General features: G+C 37.9%; 1 protein-coding gene across 1 annotated transcript in view; it reads left to right on the top strand.

Annotated features, from left to right (window-relative positions):
- The window catches only part of GABRA3 (gamma-aminobutyric acid type A receptor subunit alpha3), a 415959-nt gene that overhangs the window by 342461 nt on the left and 53193 nt on the right, over positions 1-20305 (top strand). The window contains exon 9 of the mRNA XM_020284959.2: positions 5124-5335. Within this exon, the coding sequence (XP_020140548.1) occupies positions 5124-5335 (212 nt within the window). The remainder of the gene's footprint in view (positions 1-5123; positions 5336-20305) is intronic.

The raw sequence follows: 20305 nt of genomic DNA, 5'->3' as shown, positions 1-20305 counted from the left end.
GACATAAAATTTATTGAGAAGTTCTAATGCAGATGTAAGTGGGATCCTAGAAGGAGAGGAGTGAGAGAATAGTACAGAAACAATTTTTTAAGAGATAATCGCTAAACACTGTCCAAACCTATGTTATATATATAGCCACAATTACAAAAAGTTCAATGAACCCAAGTAGGAGAAAATAAAAGACATACAAACAGGTGTACATTGTAGTTAAACTTCTGAAAACAAAAAACAAGGAGAAAAATATTAAATGCATCCTGAAAAACAATGCATTACCTTTAAAATCATAACAAATAGATTTACAGCTGCCTTCAATAGAAGCAACAAAGAAGTTTTTAGTCAAAACAATAATCAAACAATAACAATTCATCATCATTGTAGACTTTCACTAAAGGAAATACTAAAGGGTATTCTTCAAACAAAAGGAAAATTGTCTCAGAAGGAAGGTTAAAGATATATTTAAAAAGAAGAATGAAAATAATAAATGGTAAATAAGTATTGAATGTATAACATGATAACAGTGGCTTATTGAGTAAACAATATATTTAGAATAAAATACTAGACCATAATGTAATCTATATAAGTTGATATGGGGATATATGAAGATAAAATATTCTAAGGACTTACATTATCAGGGAAAAGTATAATATTATAATAGTTTTTTATAAGTCAAGGGTGCATGCTGACTGAAACTCTTATATATTCTGGGAATGTTAAATGCTACAATCACTTTAGAAAACAATTTGACAGTGTCATACAAAGTTAAACGTATGCTTACCATATAATCTTCTAGTACCCACCCTAGGTATTTACCAAGAGAAATGAAAGCATATACTTACACAGACTTGGATGTAAATTATCCTAGCATTTATATTCATAATAGTTGAACACTGGAAGCAATCCAGATGTCCATTAATAGGTGAATGGATAAAAAATTATGTTATTAACATCTCTAATCATCAGGGAAATGCAAATCAAAACCACAATGAGATATCACTTAACCCCAGTGAGAATGGCCTTTATCAAAAAATCTCCAAACAATAAATGCTGGCGCGGTTGCGGAGAGAGAGGAACACTCCTACACTGCTGGTGGGACTGCAAACTAGTTCAACCTCTGTGGAAAGCAATATGGAGATACCTTAAAGCAATACAAGTGAATCTACCATTTGATCCAGCAATCCCATTGCTGGGCATCTACCCAAATGACCCAGTGACACTCTACAAAAAAGACACCTGCACTCGAATGTTTATAGCAGCACAATTCATAATTGCAAGGCTGTGGAAACAGCCCAAGTGCCCATCAATCCAAGAATGGATTAATAAAATGTGGTATATGTATACCATGGAGTACTATTCAGCTCTAAGAAACAATGGTGATATAGCACATCTTATATTTTCCTGGTTAGAGCTGGAACCCATACTACTAAGTGAAGTATCCCAAGAATGGAAAAACAAGCACCAGATATATTCTCCAGAAAACTGGTATTAACTGAGTAGCACCTAAGTGGACACATAGGTACTACAGTAATAGGGTATTGGGCAGGTGGGTGGGGGGAGGGGGGTGGGTATATACATACATAATGAGTGAGATGTGCACCATCTGGGGGATGGTCATGATGGAGACTCAGACTTTTGGAGGGAGGGGGGGAAATGGGCATTTATTGAAACCTTAAAATCTGTACCCCCATAATATGCCAAAATAAAAAAAAATTAAAAAAAAAATATGTTATATCAATACAATGGAATACTACTCTGAAATTAACAGGAATGAACTAAAGATGGATGCAACAACATGAATGAACCTAAAAATATGATGCTGAGTTAAGAAAGCCAGACACAAATGAATACATACTGTATGATATTTATATGAAACTCTAAGGGAAAAAATCTAATACATAGTGAAATAAAGCAGATCAGTGCTTACCTGAGACCAAGCAGGGGATGGTATGAATAGAAAGGAACCTTTGGGGTGATAGAAATTTCCTATAGATAATACTCATGAGAAAAGGTGGAGAAGAGGTATCACCAAATGGTAGAAGTCTCAAAGAAACATAGATTACCACAAAGCTGTGATCATATAATGGTCCAAAGTGTACTAGACTTCAAGAAAAATATGGACCCCAGCTCTTAAGCTCTTGATTCTGAATTATCAATACCTTTTGAGAACCAAAACAGTGTACTCAAAAGGAGAGTCAAGTTTTAGTTAAGACCCAAAGAGGGGATATGCATTCAGTGAAGAGTTTGAGAATATAAATTAATTTGCCACAGAGCAGCAAAGTTGGACAGTTGGAAGGTTTGAGAGAAAGTATGACAGGTAGGGTCAGGTTCAACAATGTACTTTGTGAAACAGGATTAAGCCTGACTGACAATGAATGAAGAAGTAGCCTTGCCCTGTGGTGATGTCTGAGACAAACAGGTGTATCAAACATGATTAATTTTGATTATATTTTGGTGGGGGGTAGTTGGGGGGAAGAATGCATGCTCATTTTGATTGCTATGGTCTGAAATGTTTTAAATTTTGTGTTCCTAGGACAGACAGTTGGTAATGTTGGAAAAAAGAAGACAATAAGAACTATATTATTGATAATAATAACAATATAGTTAACTATCCAAAAAGTACATTATTAACTCTGATGGGAGCAAATGTGGTATACGGCCATGGGCTGTAGGCTGGGCCTGAGGATTAAAGTCAGTTCTACTCATCACACATGTGGTTTGGTATAGCAGATATATGTTATCAAGTAAGAGTACTAGAAGTACTCAAAAGAAGTGAGGAAGGACAGTCAGTTCTAAGTGAGCCTTTTAAGAAAGGCTTTCTAGAAAAGGCTTGAAAGAGAAGCACTCGATGACAGGCTGGGTCTGTTTTAAAATGCTGAGAATCTCATTGTCTATCCATGAAATGTACCAAATGCTTGATTGAGGGTCCTACCAGCTCTGACTAGCTAAGAGCTCTTCATAAGCTGATAGTTCGAATTAAGCCCTAGAGGCTAGAGCTCTAAAAATCTCTACTGAGATATGGCACAGAAACACTTGTGTTTTTGTTTTCTCTATCTAAGCACTAGCACACTGCTATGAATGTGTCAGGGTGGGCAAGTGCATTTGCTGATAGCCATAAATAAGATAGTTTGTTTCTCCCATAAGTCACTCCCTTCTTGGTAGAATCTGAGGTTTACTGAGCCCTGGGTCCATTCTCAGAGCTTACTAGGTTACAAATTCAGATAATTTGTTAATAGTTACTAGCTGTGTGGCTGGTTCCTGACATGGTTTTCAATTTTTTTCGTTAATCAGTCTTGATGACTCCCTATCTAGTTTGTGCAAAGGTGATCTTTTTAGGGTCTCTCTGTTGGAACTGTACTGAGTTTTTCCAGTGGGGATTTTTCATTTATATAGCAAATGTCTAAGTAAAGTACCCCAAGAGAGCAAGACAGGAGAGGAAGCCCCAGAAGCTGCAGCACACAAGGCTGGCTCTCTGTGTAGAGTTAATAGAGGCAGTGCCTTTTCTACTTGCATTTCCTTACTGCATCTTTCACCCAATTAGGACTTCATTCCATGCCCTTCTTGACCCATGCTTATGAGGCTTACATTCCCCAACATCTTCAGCATGACAACTCTCAGAAAGAACTTCTGACCATTTTCTCTTCCTCAAGTCTAAGGACTTTGCGTACAGCAACTGCCTTTTCAAAATCCCAGGGGATACAGACAATTGGGAATAATTATAGATGAGGATAATGGAGACACAGAGACATTAAGGAAATTGCCTAAGATACAAAGCAAGTAAGTGGCTTCACTTGGGATATCTAACTTCCAGTATAATACTCATTGAAACTTCAATACTATTGCTAGCAATTGTAAAATTCTTATTATAATATTTTTAAAATGTGATAATTATGCTACTATAATTAATTATAAAATTATAACACTATTATTAATAACAGTAAAAATAATAATAATGTTAATTATAGAAGCTACTATATATGGAGTGATTTACTCTGTGTCAGGTATTAGGCTATAGACTTTATATCAATAAATATCATCTCTTTCAATCCTCCAATAAATATCTGTATCATCTGTTATTATCACATCCATTTTACACATGGTAACATGGAGACTTAGTGACGTAAAACACCTTACTCAAGGTCATATTACCAGTTAAGTAGGATTGCCCATATTTCAGCCTAACTCAGTCTGACTGTAAAGCTTATAATGTTAGCCATAATACTATACGACTCATATGCATATCTAAAATATAAAAGGATTAAAAAAATTTCTAAAAATAGAATTTTAAAGTGAATAAAGTCTTGAATTTATATTAATAACACCAGCACTATCCCCCAAAAGAATCAATTGATGTAAAAGCAAGCACTAGTTTGATGAAAATTCACAAGAAACAGATTTTGGAATAGCTTTAGTTGGCTCCAAAGCTCAATAGGGACCTTGAGTATGATGTGGCTACAGAATCATTTCCACAATAGTTTGTTGCATTATCAGAAGAGTGTTCAGAATTAAGGGTGTGAAAAGCCTACTGAATTCAGATGATGTACTGAGTCTTAGGCTGTTATGAAAGATGTTCAAAAGAAAACTACAGGAATGGGGAAGGAGATGAACAAGAGAAAAGAGTTCATGAGGAGACCATGAATCTCCATGTTAATTTGGGGGATGAACAGATTTCCCAAGGAAATACAGCCACCCTTTTGAGGTCTCTGAAGGCCTGTCCCAGAGAGGAAGAAGCAGATTTTTCCTTCGTGTATGGCCACTGAAGGAACTCTGAGATCAGTCAGTGGGCTGGTTGTTAGAATAAGACAGGCTTCAGTTCATTAGGCAGGATTTTCTAATTAAAAAACTCTCTTAAAATGAACTGGACTACTTACTCTTCAATGGAAATGTTTAAGCAGAGGCTAGAGGACAGCTATTAAAAGTACTAAATTTAGATTCCTATTCCTGTGCCAATTGGGATAGACTGGTTACTAGGTGGACCTATCTAGCTTTGACATTCTCTGTTTTTCACTTTAAAAGGGTCATTTTGAGTGAGATAAAGCTCTTCCTTTCAAGTAGGAAGTTGGTGATCTCATCAAATAACCTCTCAATGTCTTGAAGTTGCAACTGGTTTTCATTCTCTCTCTCACCAGGTGTTACCACTGTTCTCACCATGACCACGTTGAGTATCAGTGCCAGAAACTCCTTACCTAAAGTGGCATATGCGACGGCCATGGACTGGTTCATAGCCGTCTGTTATGCCTTTGTATTTTCTGCGCTGATTGAATTTGCCACTGTCAACTACTTCACCAAACGGAGTTGGGCTTGGGAAGGCAAGAAGGTGCCAGAGGCCCTGGAGATGAAGGTGAGATACAGTAAATGAGGGGCTGGGAAGCACCCCCTGAGAGAACTGTATTGGGACCAGGAGTGGGTAGCCTATAGCCTGCAGGAACTGGGCAGGGCTATGTGCTATTCACTGGGGTCATCAATCCAATTCTCAACTGGAGTGCTTCTTGGCAACCTGGCATATTGGCTGGACACAAAGAAAGGAGGTCACATGTCATGGAGGGTTGATGTCTTGTGATGAAGGATAAAACCTAAGCATGACGCTGCTAGACTTACAAAGTCACCCAGAGGCTTGAACTCTGTCTTCAATCCAAAGAACAATCTCTGGGGCCACCTCTGCCCCTCACTTTCTGGTATATTCACATTATAGTTAAACCAAAATGATCATCTTTCCTTCTGTGTCTTTGCTTATTTTTTATTCTCTACCTGTCATGCTGTTTTCTTTCTTCCCTGCCTGATGAAGATCTACTCATTTTTTATTTATTTATTTATTTTTATTTTTATTTCAGCATAATAAGGGGGTACAAAATGTAAAGGTTACATACATTCATATTGCCTTCCCTCCCCCCTCGAGTCAGAGCTTCAAGCATGTCCATGCCCCCAACAATGCACAATGCGTTTATAATGTATATATATAAACCCATCCCCTCCCCCCCACTTGCCCGACACCTGATAAATGTGTTTTGTTTTTTTGTTTTGTTTTTTTTTTAACATTTTAGTTAGATTTTATAATTTTGCCTTTACTTAGCAAAGGTTAGAGGTATGCCCTTCCCCACCACACTGTTCAGCGTGTCTCTCAGATGTGGATCTATCCTCCTACGCCCCGAATCTCTGGTGAACACCACCCCCCTTTGAGCACCATATTGAAAAGCAGTCAGTACCAATGTGATGGCGAGTACATATGGAGACCATCCCTCTGATCTTGTGTCACCTCATTTTGGATAATGGGCTCAAGCTCAATCCAGGATAACATAAGCAGTATTAGCTCATTATCATTTTTTAGAATTGAGTAATATTCCATTGTAAGCATATACCAATTTTTTAAAATTTATTTATTTTTATTTTAGCGTATTATGGGGGTACAAGCGTTAAGGTTACATATATTGCCCATGTCCCCCTCCTGCCTCAAGTAAGAGCTTCAAGTGTGTCCATCCCCCAAATGTTGCACATCTTACTCGTTTGGTTGTATATACACATCCCCTCCTCTTCCCACCAACCCTCCCGACACCCAATAAATGTTACTCCTATATGTCCACTTAGGTGTTGATCCATTAATACCAATTTGCTGGTGAGTACATGTGGTAACATATACCAAATTTTAATTATCCACTCATGAATTGATGGGCAATTGGGTTGTTTCCACATCCTTGCACTAGTGAATTGTGCTGCCATAAACATTGGAGTTCAGGTGTATTTATAATAGAATGTCTTATGCTTTTTGGGGTAGATGCCTAGCAATGCTATTGCTGGGTTGAAGGGTATTTCTATTTATAGCTGTTTGAGGTATCTCCAAATTCTTTTCCACAAAGGATGCACTAATTTGCAGTCCCACCAGCAGTGTAAGAGTGTTCCTGTCTCTCCACATCCTCACCAGCATTTGTTGTTTTGGGAATTTTTGATACAAGGCCATTGTCACTGGGGCTAGGTGTTTTCTCATTGTGGTTTAGATTTGCATTTCTCTGATGATTAGAGATGTTGAGCAGTTTTTTATATGTTTGCAGGCCATTATTCTGTCTTCTTTAGAAAAGTTTCTATTCATTTCCATTGCCCATTTCTTGATGGGGTTGTTTGATGATCTGCTCATATTTTAAGACACAACTGAAATGCTACTTTTTCCATAGAGCCTTTCTGGAATCATACAGACAGATAAAGCTTTTCTTGGGGGTGGGTGCTCCTGATATTAAAAGAATTTCTTTGGTGGGTGGAGCAAGATGGTGGATGAATAACACCGCCAGACAGAGTGTCTCTGCAGAAAAGACAGATTCTAGCAGAAATTAGAAAAAAGAAGCAAAAAGACGAGCATACAGTGGACGAGGGCCGGAAGGAGGGGTACCTGAGACCCCGGGAAACTCCACCGGAGGAGGCTGCGGAGGAGATCTGGTGGCTGAGACCACTGGAGCAGCCCGGAGACTAGTGGCAAGGGTAGGTGGATTTGCTGTTTCCACTCCCCTGGATTTGGGACTGCTGGTGGGCTCCCCAGCGGGTGGAGAGACCTGCGGACACCAGCCCAGAGACGGCCGCCGCCGGCCAGCAGTGAGCCTGTAGCAGGCGTGGCACCAGGTTCCCAACTTCCTCCAGGCACCTCCGTGTGCACAGACCCGAGCCGCGCGGCAGGCGCCATATTGCCTCCTCCTACCCTACACCGACCCTACCCGCGGCGGCCCAGAGAGACAATACAGCCACCAGCCAGAGGCACCTCCAGGGAACGGGACCTTCCCTTTTGGGACCCTACAGCTGACTCCGGGGAACTCAGACTGTGAGCTCCCTACCCGTCAGCTCTCCCAAGTGCTGCTGGCACCGTGTTCCCAGAAGAACGGTGCAGACTCAGAGGCTGAGAGACATAGACCCAGCTTGGGCTCCCTGTGGGTGAATTGGGACCGGAAATACTCTCCCTGGTGGGGATACAGTTTGAACTCTGGGACCCAGAGGTCGGACCTGCAGACCAGATCCCATGCACCGAGGGCTAGCATTGCCCGGGGCACAGAAGGGTTATACATGAACAGCCTACTGAGGTGTGTGTGCCTCCAGGGGTGGATCAGCATCCCAGATGGCAACCCTCCTCCCAGGAGGAGGCCGTGTGCACAGCCCATATGGCGTCCCTGTGCAGGGAACCTTCCCGCTGGCATCACAGTCCGGGGAGGCCAGGTGGCTTGTGGTCTGGCCTGCTGGCAGAGACCCAGGAGTAGCTTCAGAATTGGGGAGGGTGGAAAGAAGGGAGGCCACTCCAGACTGCGGGTCTCAGACAGCCCCACACCCACACCTGGACTTTCTGGCTGAGCGGGACCATTCCAGCCCCGCCCTGACAGCTTTTGCTGGAAGCAGAAAACAGAACTTTGACCCCTGCTTACTGCCTGAGGGCAGGCTTACCCAACCTAGCTCCGCCCAGAACAAGAGTTGACAACAGGACACAAAATCAACAGCATAGCCTATTCCGCCAAGCAAACGCCACCTACTGACAGGGACGGCATCTTGCACAGCCTTTCCACAGCACCCACTGACTCAATATACAAGGAGTGGTCCAATCTCACCCACAGACACCACCTAACACCTCAGAAACTAAACAAGGTGTGTGAATACCCAAACAATAACCTAAAGGAAAGAAACAAAAACTGATCGACATGGGAAGAAATCAGTGAAAGAACTCAGGAAATATGAAGAACCAAACGGAAAACACACCCCTAAAGGGGAGCACCAGCCCCCTAGAAACGGACACCAACCAAAATCAGGCAACCAATATGACAGAAGAGGAATTTCGTATGTGGATCATAAGAACACTCACCAAGCTGAAACAACAACTCAATAACCAACACAAAGAAACCACAAATAGCCTCCAGGATATGGAAAAAGAAGTAGACACAATGAAGAAAAGTTTAACCGAACTCCTGGAAATGAAGAATCAATTCAAGGAACTACAAAATACAGTGGAAAGTCTCAAGAACAGGGTAGATGAAACAGAAGAAAGAATCTCAGAGCTTGAAGATAACATCCTCCAATGAAATAAATCAGTCACACAAATAAAGCAGAGAAACAAGAGAAAAGAGCAAAGCCTACAAGAGCTGTGGGATTATGTGAAGAAACCTAATGTGAGGGTAATAGGCTTACCAGGAGGGGAAGAAGACAACACTCAACGGTTGGACAAGCTGTTTGAAGATATAATAGAGGAAAATTTCCCAGGCCTTGCTCAAAATCTTGATATACAAGTTCAAGAAGCGCAGAGGACCCCTGGGAGATTCAATGCAAACAGGAAGACGTCACGACATGCAGTCATCAGACTGACCAAAGTACCAACTAAAGAGGCCCTTCTAAGAGCTGTAAGACAAAAGAAGCAAGTAACATACAAGGGAAAGCCAATTTGAATAACACCAGACTTCTCTAATGAGACTTTACAAGCAAGGAGAGACTGGGGCCCCATTCTCACTCTTTTGAAACAAAACAATGCCCAGCCTAGAATATTATTCCCTGCAAAACTAAGCTTCATATATGAAGGGGAAATAAAAACATTCTCAGACAAGCAAAGGCTCAGAGAATTCACCAAGACAAGACCAGCCCTACAAGAAGTACTTAAAAGAGCATTACGTACAAAACATCATAATAATAACCCACAAATATAAAAACAACCAAAACCGAAAGATATTAAAGGCCAGATATTACAATGGTTCAAGACAGAAATCAGAAAAACAACATCCAACCCAACAGAATGAACAGTAATCTACCTTACCTATCAGTTCTCTGAATAAATGTGAATGGCTTAAACTCTCCACTCAAGAGACCTAGGCTGGCTGAATGGATAAGAAAATATAGGCCAAGTATATGCTGTCTTCAGAAAACACATCTAACCTGCAAGGATGCATATAGACTAAAAATAAAAGGGTGGAGATCAATATTCCAAGCAAATAGAAGCCAAAAGAAGACAGGTGTGGCGGTTCTAATTTCAGATGATTTAATTTTTAAACCAACGAAAGTAGAAAAAGACAAAGAGGGTCATTATATAATGGTGAAGGGCACAGTTCAACAAGAAGAGATAACAATTTTAAATATATATGCACCCAACTTAGGTGCACCCAGAGTCATAAAGCAAACCTTACTGGATCTAAGCAAATGGATTAATATCAACTCCATAATCACTGGAGATTTCAACACCCCACTGATGGCATGAGACAGATCCTGCAAACAAAAAATTAATAAAGAAATAATGGACTTAAACAAAATTGTAGAACAATTGGGTCTGACTGACATTTACAGAACATTCTACCCAAAATCCACTGAATATACATTCTTCTCATCAGCTCACGGTACATTCTCTAAGATTGACCATATCCTAGACCACAAAGAAAATCTCAAGAAATTTAAAAAAATAGAAATCATACCATGTACCTTCTCAGATCACAGTGGAATAAAACTAGAAATCAACCCTAACAGAAACTCACATTTGTACACAAAAACATGAAAATTAAACAACCATCTACTAAATGATTACTTCATAAATGAAGAAATCAAGACGGAAAGAAAAAAATTCTATGAAGAAAATGACAATGGAGAGACAAGTTATCAACGCCTCTGGGACACAGCTAAAGCAGTTCTGAGAGGAAAGTTTATTTCCATAAATGCTTATAACCAAAAGACAAGAAGATCACAAATAGACAATCTAATGAAACGAGTCAAAGAGCTGGAAAAAGAAGCACAGACCAACCCCAAACCCAGCAGAAGAAGTGAAATCAACAAGATCAAACCAGAACTAAACGAAATTGAAAACAGGGAAGCTATTGAGGAGATTAATAAAACAAAAAGTTGGTTCTTTGAAAAAATAAACAAAATTGACACACCATTGACTAAGCTAACGAAAAGCAGAAAAGAGAAATCTCTAGTAAGCTCCATCAGGAATAAAAAAGGAGATATCACAACTGACCCCAAAGAGATACAAGATATAATTTATGAATACTGCAAAAATCTTTATGCACGCAAGCTGGAAAATGTGGAGGAAATGGACAAATTTCTAGAAACACACAGCCTCTCTAGGCTCAACCAGGAAGAAATAGATTCCCTGAACAGACCAATCTCAACAGCTGAAATAGAAACAGCAATTAAAAATCTCCCTAAAAAGAAAAGTCGCGGTCCAGATGGCTTCACACCTGAATTTTACCATACTTACAAAAAAGAACTAGTACCTATCTTGCGGAAACTATTCCACAACATCGAGAAGAACGGAAACCTCCCTGACACCTTTTATGAAGCGAATATTACTCTGATACCAAAACCAGGAAAGGATGCAACAAAAAAAGAAAACTACAGACCAATATCCCTAATGAATATAGATGCAAAAATTTTCAACAAAATCTTAGCTAACCGAATCCAGATGCTTATCAAAAAATAATCCATCACGACCAAGTGGGCTTCATCCCAGGGATGCAGGGATGGTTCAACATACGTAAATCTATAAATGCAATTCACGACATAAACAGAAGCAAAAACAAAGACCACATGATTCTTTCAATAGATGCAGAAAAAGCTTTTGACAAAATTCAACACCTTTTCATGATACGAACACTTAAGAAAATAGGCATGGAAGGGACATACCTAAAAATGATACAAGCCATATATGACAGACCCATAGCCAACATCATACTGAATGGGGAAAAATTGAAATCATTCCCACTTAGAACTGGAACCAGACAAGGCTGCCCACTATCTCCACTTCTGTTCAACATAGTGCTGGAAAACTTGGCTACAGCAATCAGACAGGAAAATGAAATTAAAGGTATCCAAATAGGGGCAGAAGAGATCAAACTTTCACTGTTTGCTGATGATATGATATTGTATCTAGAAAACCCCAAAGATTCAACCAAGAAACTCCTGGAACTGATCAATGAATTTAGTAAAGTCTCAGGATACAAAATCAATACACAGAAAACAGAGGCATTCAGATACACCAACAACAATCTAACTGAGAACCAAATCAAAGACTCAATTCCCTTCACAATAGCAACAAAGAAATTAAAGTACCTAGGAATTTACTTAACCAAGGACGTAAAAGACCTCTACAGGGAGAACTATGAAACACTGAGGAAGGAAATAGCAGAGGATGTAAACAGATGGAAATCCATACCATGCTCGTGGATCGGCAGACTCAATATCATCAAAATGTCTATACTACCCAAACTGATCTACTGATTCAATGCAATACCTATTTAAATCCCATCAGCATTCTTGACAGATATAGAAAATTAATTTTACGCTTCGTATGGAACCAAAAAAGACCCCGAATATCAAGAGCAATTCTAGGAAACAAAAACAAAATGGGAGGCATAAATATGCCAGATATCAATCTATACTACAAAGCTGTAGTAATTAAATCAATATGGTATTGGCACAAAAATAGGAATATTGACCAGTGGAACAGATGTGAGAATCCTGATATAAAACCATCCTCATATAGCCATCTAATCTTTGACAAAGCAGACAAAAACATACGTTGGGGAAAAGAATCCCTTTTCAATAACTGGTGCTGGGAAAACTGGATAGCCACCTGTTGAAGGCTAAAACAGGACCCACACCTTTCACCTCTCACAAAAACCAACTCACACTGGATAACAGACTTAAATCTAAGGTATGAAACTATTAGAACTCTAGAGGAAAATGTTGGAAACACTCTCCTAGACATCGGCCTGGGCAAAGAGTTTATGAAGAAGTCCCCAAAGGCAATCACAGCAGCAACAAAAATAAATAAATGGGACATGATCAAACTACAAAGCTTCTGCACAGCCAAAGAAATAGTCATGAAAGTAAACAGACAACCTACAGAATGGGAGAAAATTTTTGCATCCTATGCATCCGATAAGGGACTGATAACTAGAATATACTTAGAACTCACGAAAATCAGGAAGAAAAAAATCAAATAACCCTTTTAAAAAGTGGGCAAAGGACTTGAACAGAAATTTTTCTAAAGAATACAGAAGAATGTCCAACAAACATCTGAAAAAATGCTCAACATCTCTAATCATCAGGGAAATGCAAATCAAAACCACAATGAGATATCACTTAACCCCAGTGAGAATGGCCTTTATCAAAAAATCTCCAAACAATAAATGCTGGCGTGGTTGTGGAGAGAGAGGAACACTCCTACACTGCTGGTGGGACTGCAAACTAGTTCAACCTCTGTGGAAAACAATATGGAGATATCTTAAAGCGATACAAGTGATTCTACCATTTGATCCAGCAATCCCATTGCTGGGCATCTACCCAAAAGATCCAATGACACTCTACAGAAAAGACACCTGCACTCGAATGTTCATAGCAGCACAATTCATAATTGCAAGCCTGTGGAAACAGCCCAAGTGCCCATCAATCCAAGAATGGATTAATAAAATGTGGTATATATATACCATGGAGTACTATTCAACTCTAAGAAACAACGGTGATATAGCACATCTTATATTTTCCTGGTTAGAGCTGGAACCCATACTACTAAGTGAAGTTTCCCAAGAATGGAAAAACAAGCACCAGATATATTCTCCAGCAAACTGGTATTAACTGAGTAGCACCTAAGTGGACATATAGGTACTACAGTAATAGGGTATTGGGCAGGTGGGAGGGGGGAGGGGGGCCGGTATATACATACATAATGAGTGAAATGTCCACCATCTGGGGGATGGTCATGATGGATACTCAGACTTGTGGGGGGCGGGGGGTAAATGGGCATTTATTGAAACTTTAAAATCTGTAATCCCATAATATTCCGAAATAAAGGTAAAAAAGAGAGAATTTGTTTGAATTAGAGTTATTGGTCTGCATCCTCACTAGATTGTGAACATCTTGAGGGCAGGGCCTTATCTACATCTTATTGCTAGCTAGGTAGCATCCCATTTCACTCATAATAAAAGCTGAATAAATGTTGGCTGGATTAGTGGATAGATAGGAAACAGGAAGAGAGAGAAGAGAGAACTAGACTGATAAGAATAAAACATGAGTACTGTGAAATGAAAATTGTTGCCCCTGGTTGCTTTAACTAAGTTCAGGTCTCTAGCTCTAGATGAAGATTATCCAAAGATGCTAAAAACAACAGGCAGATGTGCTCCCAGGACCATTCCAGTACTATTGAAAGAATCATGGAGAAGAAAAATGCTAATGATTTTTCAAACTAGGGGAAAAGATGTATTCCATAGAGTACAAACTGGTGAGTTGGCAAAAATTTAGAATAAATTTTAATTACTTATTAAGACAAAATGTATTAACTCCTTGCTATAAATTATGAAGAAAGAAGTGTATTTCTACTTCCACCATCTACTATGCCATAGGAACTTTTTGTCGGTTGTATTATTATACCTATTCTAGTTGATATCTTTGTATCATTAAAATATACTTATTTCTCTGTAGCTTGATGTATCAGCTATGAACACAGTATGTTAGCCCCCAACTCACCCACTACAAGATACAAGGAAGTCAATATACACCTACTACTGCCTCTCACCTTCTCTCTTTACCAGACTCTGTTATCTCTCAAATTCTGTTTGTTATACTGCTATTTCTGCATCAAGTTTCATAACATTTATATCCTTTTATACAACTGTAAATACTATAGTTGTTTAGTCATAGTTTTTATTTAAACAGATTCTTTTCTCAAAATGGTCCTTTTATCCATTTTTCCATTAATTGCTTAGTTACCACATGCTATCTTCATATTTTCTATTAGTTTGAATGTGTAAAATCACCTGCCCATTGTGTTTATACTTGAATAAAATTGGACTATTTTATGATCCATGAGTCACATTCTCCCTTCTCTGATGACTTTGTAGAAATTGATGGCTATACTCAATTCTAGCATTCAATATTATTATCTAGAAATCTAAAGTCAGCCTGAGAATTTATCATAAAGCGGGGTACTTGATTTTATGGCCTAGAAGCCCATATGAATGTCCTTTTTATTTGTGAATTCCAGTTACTTTACAAAGATGTATCTTTATCAATCTATATAAATTTTTCCTTGGACACCATACTGTCCTTTAGACCTATGGATTCATGGCCTCTGTTTCAGAAAAGCTTTCCTAAAAACCTATATTTGTTCCGTTCTCTTCCTAGAGGCACAGACTATATATATCATAGGGATTTTTTTTTGTTTTCCATATCTACCATTTCTTCTATAATAATTTTAACTCTGTTATTTTCCATTTTATTTTTGTTAAATTTTCTCAAGCCTATCTTCCACATCCCTGACTATTTTCAACAGTGCCAATTAACCTTCATTTCTATGGTAGTATTATTTTTCCTTACATCTATTTGGTGATCTCTACTGACTTGTTTTTCATGTGCTCCATGTTTCTTTTGTATATTCTTCAACAATGCTTTATTCATCATTTTCTTCCTTTTTACTATGTATTTTGTCAGCACTATAATAGTTTGTCTTCAGTTATTACTTCAAGTTGCAACAGAGGTGTTCTTTTCCAGCCCTGTTATATGTGGAAACATCATTTTGGGCAGTGGCTGAGAGAGGAGCAGGATAGTAGTGAGTACTTGAGAAAGAGTATTAGAGAGTGAGTAGTTGGAGTGTTATTTGCTGTCTATATAAACTTTTAGGAGTACTGCTCCCTGTAGTTATGATTCCACTTCTAACTAGCAAGAAGTTTCCCTCACAAGAAATCCCTCTATCTATTACACTAGAATGTGTCTGTGTATGTGTATGTGTGTATGCACATGCACATGTATGCATATGTAGTGTCATATCCTTTAACTTTCCAGTCTCTAATTGCCTCTGCCACTATGAGGTGATCAGACTTCCAGGATGTTCTCTCTACCAGCATAAAAAATGATTTTGTTTCAAAACAGAGATCATTTATTTCATTTTTCAGGTCATGCCACCCACATTTCAGACTCTATTCTTGACCTGAAATCCAGATCAGCAGGCATACTCATGTCTTCTTCACCCTGATCCAATTTTCACTGCATATGGGAGTCCTTACTTTTTGGGATGAAGGTTATAAAAGCTTTCAAGTTTCATCAAAGATAGGGTTTCATTTTTTATCTCTCATTTGCCTTACTGTTTTTGATTGGTTCTGGAAAGGAAAGAGGAGCAAAAATGTCCTTACTTTGAAAAATCAAACTGAAAGGTCCCTAAAATATATTATTAAGTAGATATTTTAAGAGTAATTAGCAGAAATCACTGACATATAGCCTGAGTTCACTATGAAAAAATTAGGTCAAACTAACCTCATGAGCTTTTATGAAAAGTTTAATGGACTGGTGGACCAGAAAATGTCATAGATTTTATCAAGATATTTGACTAATGTTTTAAAAATTATACTTCCATGAAAAGGAGAAAGTAGTTGAAAAAATAGTACAATTAGGCTGATAAAATTGGTTGACCAACTGAAGTCAAACAGAATTGACTGATGGATTGACATCAACCTGAATGGAGGTCCCTGGAGACACTCCACAGGGCTTTCTTTGTCTTTGACCCTCGTCTCTCAAACGTCATCAATAGCCCAAATGAAGACATATTAGGTAGAAGATTCAAATTTGTAAGCTGGTATTAATGAATGTTGGTTGGAGTAGGAGTATTTTCTGAATTAGGAATCAGGGATTTCCAAAATTTGAAAGGACAGGCTAAAATTAAAAGATTAACATTTGCTAAATCAAATATAAATTCTTACACCCACAAAAATTAGTTCTGGTATGGAAAAGCTAAACAAACATTGAACACTAGAAATAAAATGCTGTGATATGAAGGAAAGCAAATATAATGTAAGCCTACCATGTGGGGAAATTCTTGAGAAGCCCAATTTGATTGGGTATGAGTTAAGAAGTGTACTCTAAACATGGGCCAACCAGTACAGAATAAAAAGAGTTTATCATCTCACTTGTTCTGTATGGACTGGCCCATGTTTAGAGTACACTGTTCCAGTTTGGTTAGTACACTGTAGGAGGGAAAATACCTCAAGGGGATGATTATTGCTATTTTCAGATATCTGAAAGGTGGCATGGATGTTTTGTGAAAAATTAGAAAGATTTTTTCCCCCTGTGGCCAGAAAGAGGCATGGGAGTGGTTTGAAGGAAGAGAGAAGACTAGAATAGGTTGTTACAAACTGTAGAGCTATATGTCAAAAATGATGACCATTTGTCCATCTAAAAATGGCTGAAAATAAAAAAGGAACCAAAAGAATGGTATAAAACTCCTCTGCAAAGACAACGATCTTTGTATTCCTTTGTAGTGTCTCTCCATGGTCGATCTATTTAAGTTATCTACAAAAAGAAGATTATGAGAATTGAAAAAAAAACTATGAAATGCATAAAAATGTGTCTCTAATGTGAGGGTGCTATACTTTGTCTATATTGGTACAATGTGGAGGAACTAACAATGAGACCCACAGGAAAAAAATGTGAAGTGTGTTGGAAGTGAAAGTATCAGAATTTAATCATAACTTAGTTTCTTTTTTCCTCCTTAAGAGAGTCACATTTAACCTTTTTTGTTTTATAAAGTTACAATGGATGTATATGAAACAATTTTAAAATAATATAATTAATTTTAAAATTTATTTCTGATCAGTGTTATGATTAGAGATTAGATAAAATGTGAGAGGGAAGATTATAAAGAAAAAAAGGAAGAGATGGAAATAAAACCTTATTTTCAAATAAAGATAAATGACTACCTTGTAATTGCACTCTAAGAAAATGGATGAACTGTGGGCTTCTGAGGATCAACCTCATTGCTTCCTTTGAAGATCCCACTAAAATGAGAGTAAAGGAATAAAAGATGTGTAAAACTACAAGCACCAGGAGAACTTGGCAAGGGATGTCAATAAGACAAGAGATTTTAACACATATGTAGAAGAATGAATATGGATGGAGGGAATAATAACTTATTTATCAAGCTGCATTAAGACAGATCCCTGAAGAAATCGAGTGTTCAGAGACACTTAATATAGCAGAGAATGAAGCACAAGGGTACATCTAGGGGGACTGGTGAAAAGTCTGTATACAGAGTACCCATGACCCCAGAGCCTACAATATATGTGATGTGTCTTCAGCCAGATGTATAATCTCCACAAAGAACAGCAAAGTTTCTCTTGTAAAGAAGCTGAATATTTCCAGATAAAAGTTGTTGCACACTGATGTTTTGTGGTACCCTCCAAAATTACCTGCTTCTACCTGGTCATCTTAAATCATAGACCACAAATCAACAAGTTCAGCTCAGGTACACTGAGTATACAGACATCTTCTTGGTTGCCAAATAATATTGGAATACCAAGGGTCACCAAAGCAAAGTTTGCAATATGGAAAGAAAATTTCAAAGATTAAAACAAAAACAAACAGGCAAACAAACAAACAAAAAGGAACACCTCATCTTTAAGGGAGGGAACAGAAATGACTTAGGGAATTTAAGAGAACTTAAGAAAAACAAAACTGACTTCTACCCTAGATTTGTAATACATATCATATACATAAAATAAGAACAGGATGCTATATAAAAGGAAATCAGAACATAAGAAAGATCTGTTGAAATTTAAAAGAATTGCCAAAATAAAAATTTCAATAAAGATGTAGGAAAATGTATCATCTTATAAGTGGGGCAGAGGGAAAGAGAGAGAGATAATGTGAAAAAAAAGATAAGAGATCTAGGGATGAATCCAGGAAGTCCATCCAACTCAGAAGTTGCAGAATGAGTGAAAAGAGAAAAAAGAAAGAAGAAAATTAACAAAGAACTAACACAGACATATTTACAAATGGAAAGACATAAGCCTCCAGATTAGAAGTATATTCAGAGGCCAACATAAAGGCACATAATGTTGAAATTTCAGAAAACCAGGGATAAAGCTAGTCTAAAAAGATTCTAGAAAGAAAATAAATGTCATTTAAAAGACAATGATAAACAGTATGGCATCAGACTTGTCAACTACATTGGATTCTAGAACACAGTGGAGCAGTAAATTTCATAAATCTGAGGGATGAATGATTTCCAACCTAGAATCTTATGGATAATCACATTATAATATTAAGTGAAGAGGCGAAATAATCATTTTTTAGACCTGCAAGAACTCAGAAATGCCATCTCCCTCTTACCCTGCCTTAAGGCAATATTGTAAGATATTTTCTATTAAAACAAGAGAGAAGAACACAAAAGGGAAGGAAAGACATAAGACCCAGAAAAGAGGGTATCCAACAGAGGAGATAAGTGAAGGATGGTCTCCCAGGCTCCAGACTGGCCCCTAGAGACTCAGGCTCCATGCCACTTCTAGCACCAGGATGGTGGTAGGCTCTAGGCTGATTCCTGTGGACTCAGGCTCCAGCAAACACATGGTCTAGGAGTTCTCCAGCAGACCAGAGTCTAGGCCCATCCCAGTGAACCTTGGCACCAAAGTCTACTGGCATAAGCCTGAAGCCTGAGTTCTAATACCAATCCTTCTCAAATTCTTCCAAAAAATTGAAGAAGAGGGAATATTCCAAAACTGATTTTAAAAGGCCAGCATTACCCTGATACAAAAATCAGACAAAAATAGTACAGGAAAAGGAAATTACAGGCCAATATCCCTAATGAGCAAAATAGATACAAAAATCCTCAACAAAATACTAGAAAAATATCTAATTCAACAGCACACTAAAAGGATCATTTATCATGATCAAGTGGGATTTATCCTAGGAATGCAAGAATGGTTCAGCATATATAAATCTATAAATGTGATATACTACATTAACAGAATGAAAGACAAAAACCATATAATGTCAATAGATGCACCATAAGCATTTGACCAAATTCAACATCCTTTCATTATAAAACCTCTCAACAAATTAGGTATAGAAGAAATATACCTCATCACAATAAAGGTCATATATGACAAACCCACAGCTAACATCATACTCAATGGTGAAAGGTTAAATGCTTTTCTTCTAAGATCAGGAATAAGACACAGATGCACACTGTCACCACTTCTAGTCAACACAGTATTGGAAGACCTAGACAGAGCAATTAGGTAAGAGAAAGAAATAAAAGGCATCCAAATTGGAAAAGAAGAACTTAAATTGCCCCTGTTTGCAGATGGCATGCTTTCCTATATAGAAAATCCTAAAGACCCCAATGAGAAAACTTTTAAATTACTAAACAAATTCAATAAAGTTGCAAGATACAAAATCAACATGCAAATATCAATCAGTTGCATTTTATATGCTAACAATGAACTATCTGTAAAAGAAATCAATGAAACAATCCCATTTACATTAGCTATCAGAAGTAATAAAATACTTAACCAAAATAAATTTAAACAAAGAGGTAAAAGATTAGTACACT

Source organism: Microcebus murinus, chromosome X (assembly GCF_040939455.1).
Source record: "Microcebus murinus isolate Inina chromosome X, M.murinus_Inina_mat1.0, whole genome shotgun sequence".
NCBI classification, from domain to species: Eukaryota; Metazoa; Chordata; class Mammalia; order Primates; family Cheirogaleidae; genus Microcebus; species Microcebus murinus.
Note: the sequence above shows the minus strand (reverse complement) of the source record. Positions and strands in the feature narration are given on the sequence as shown.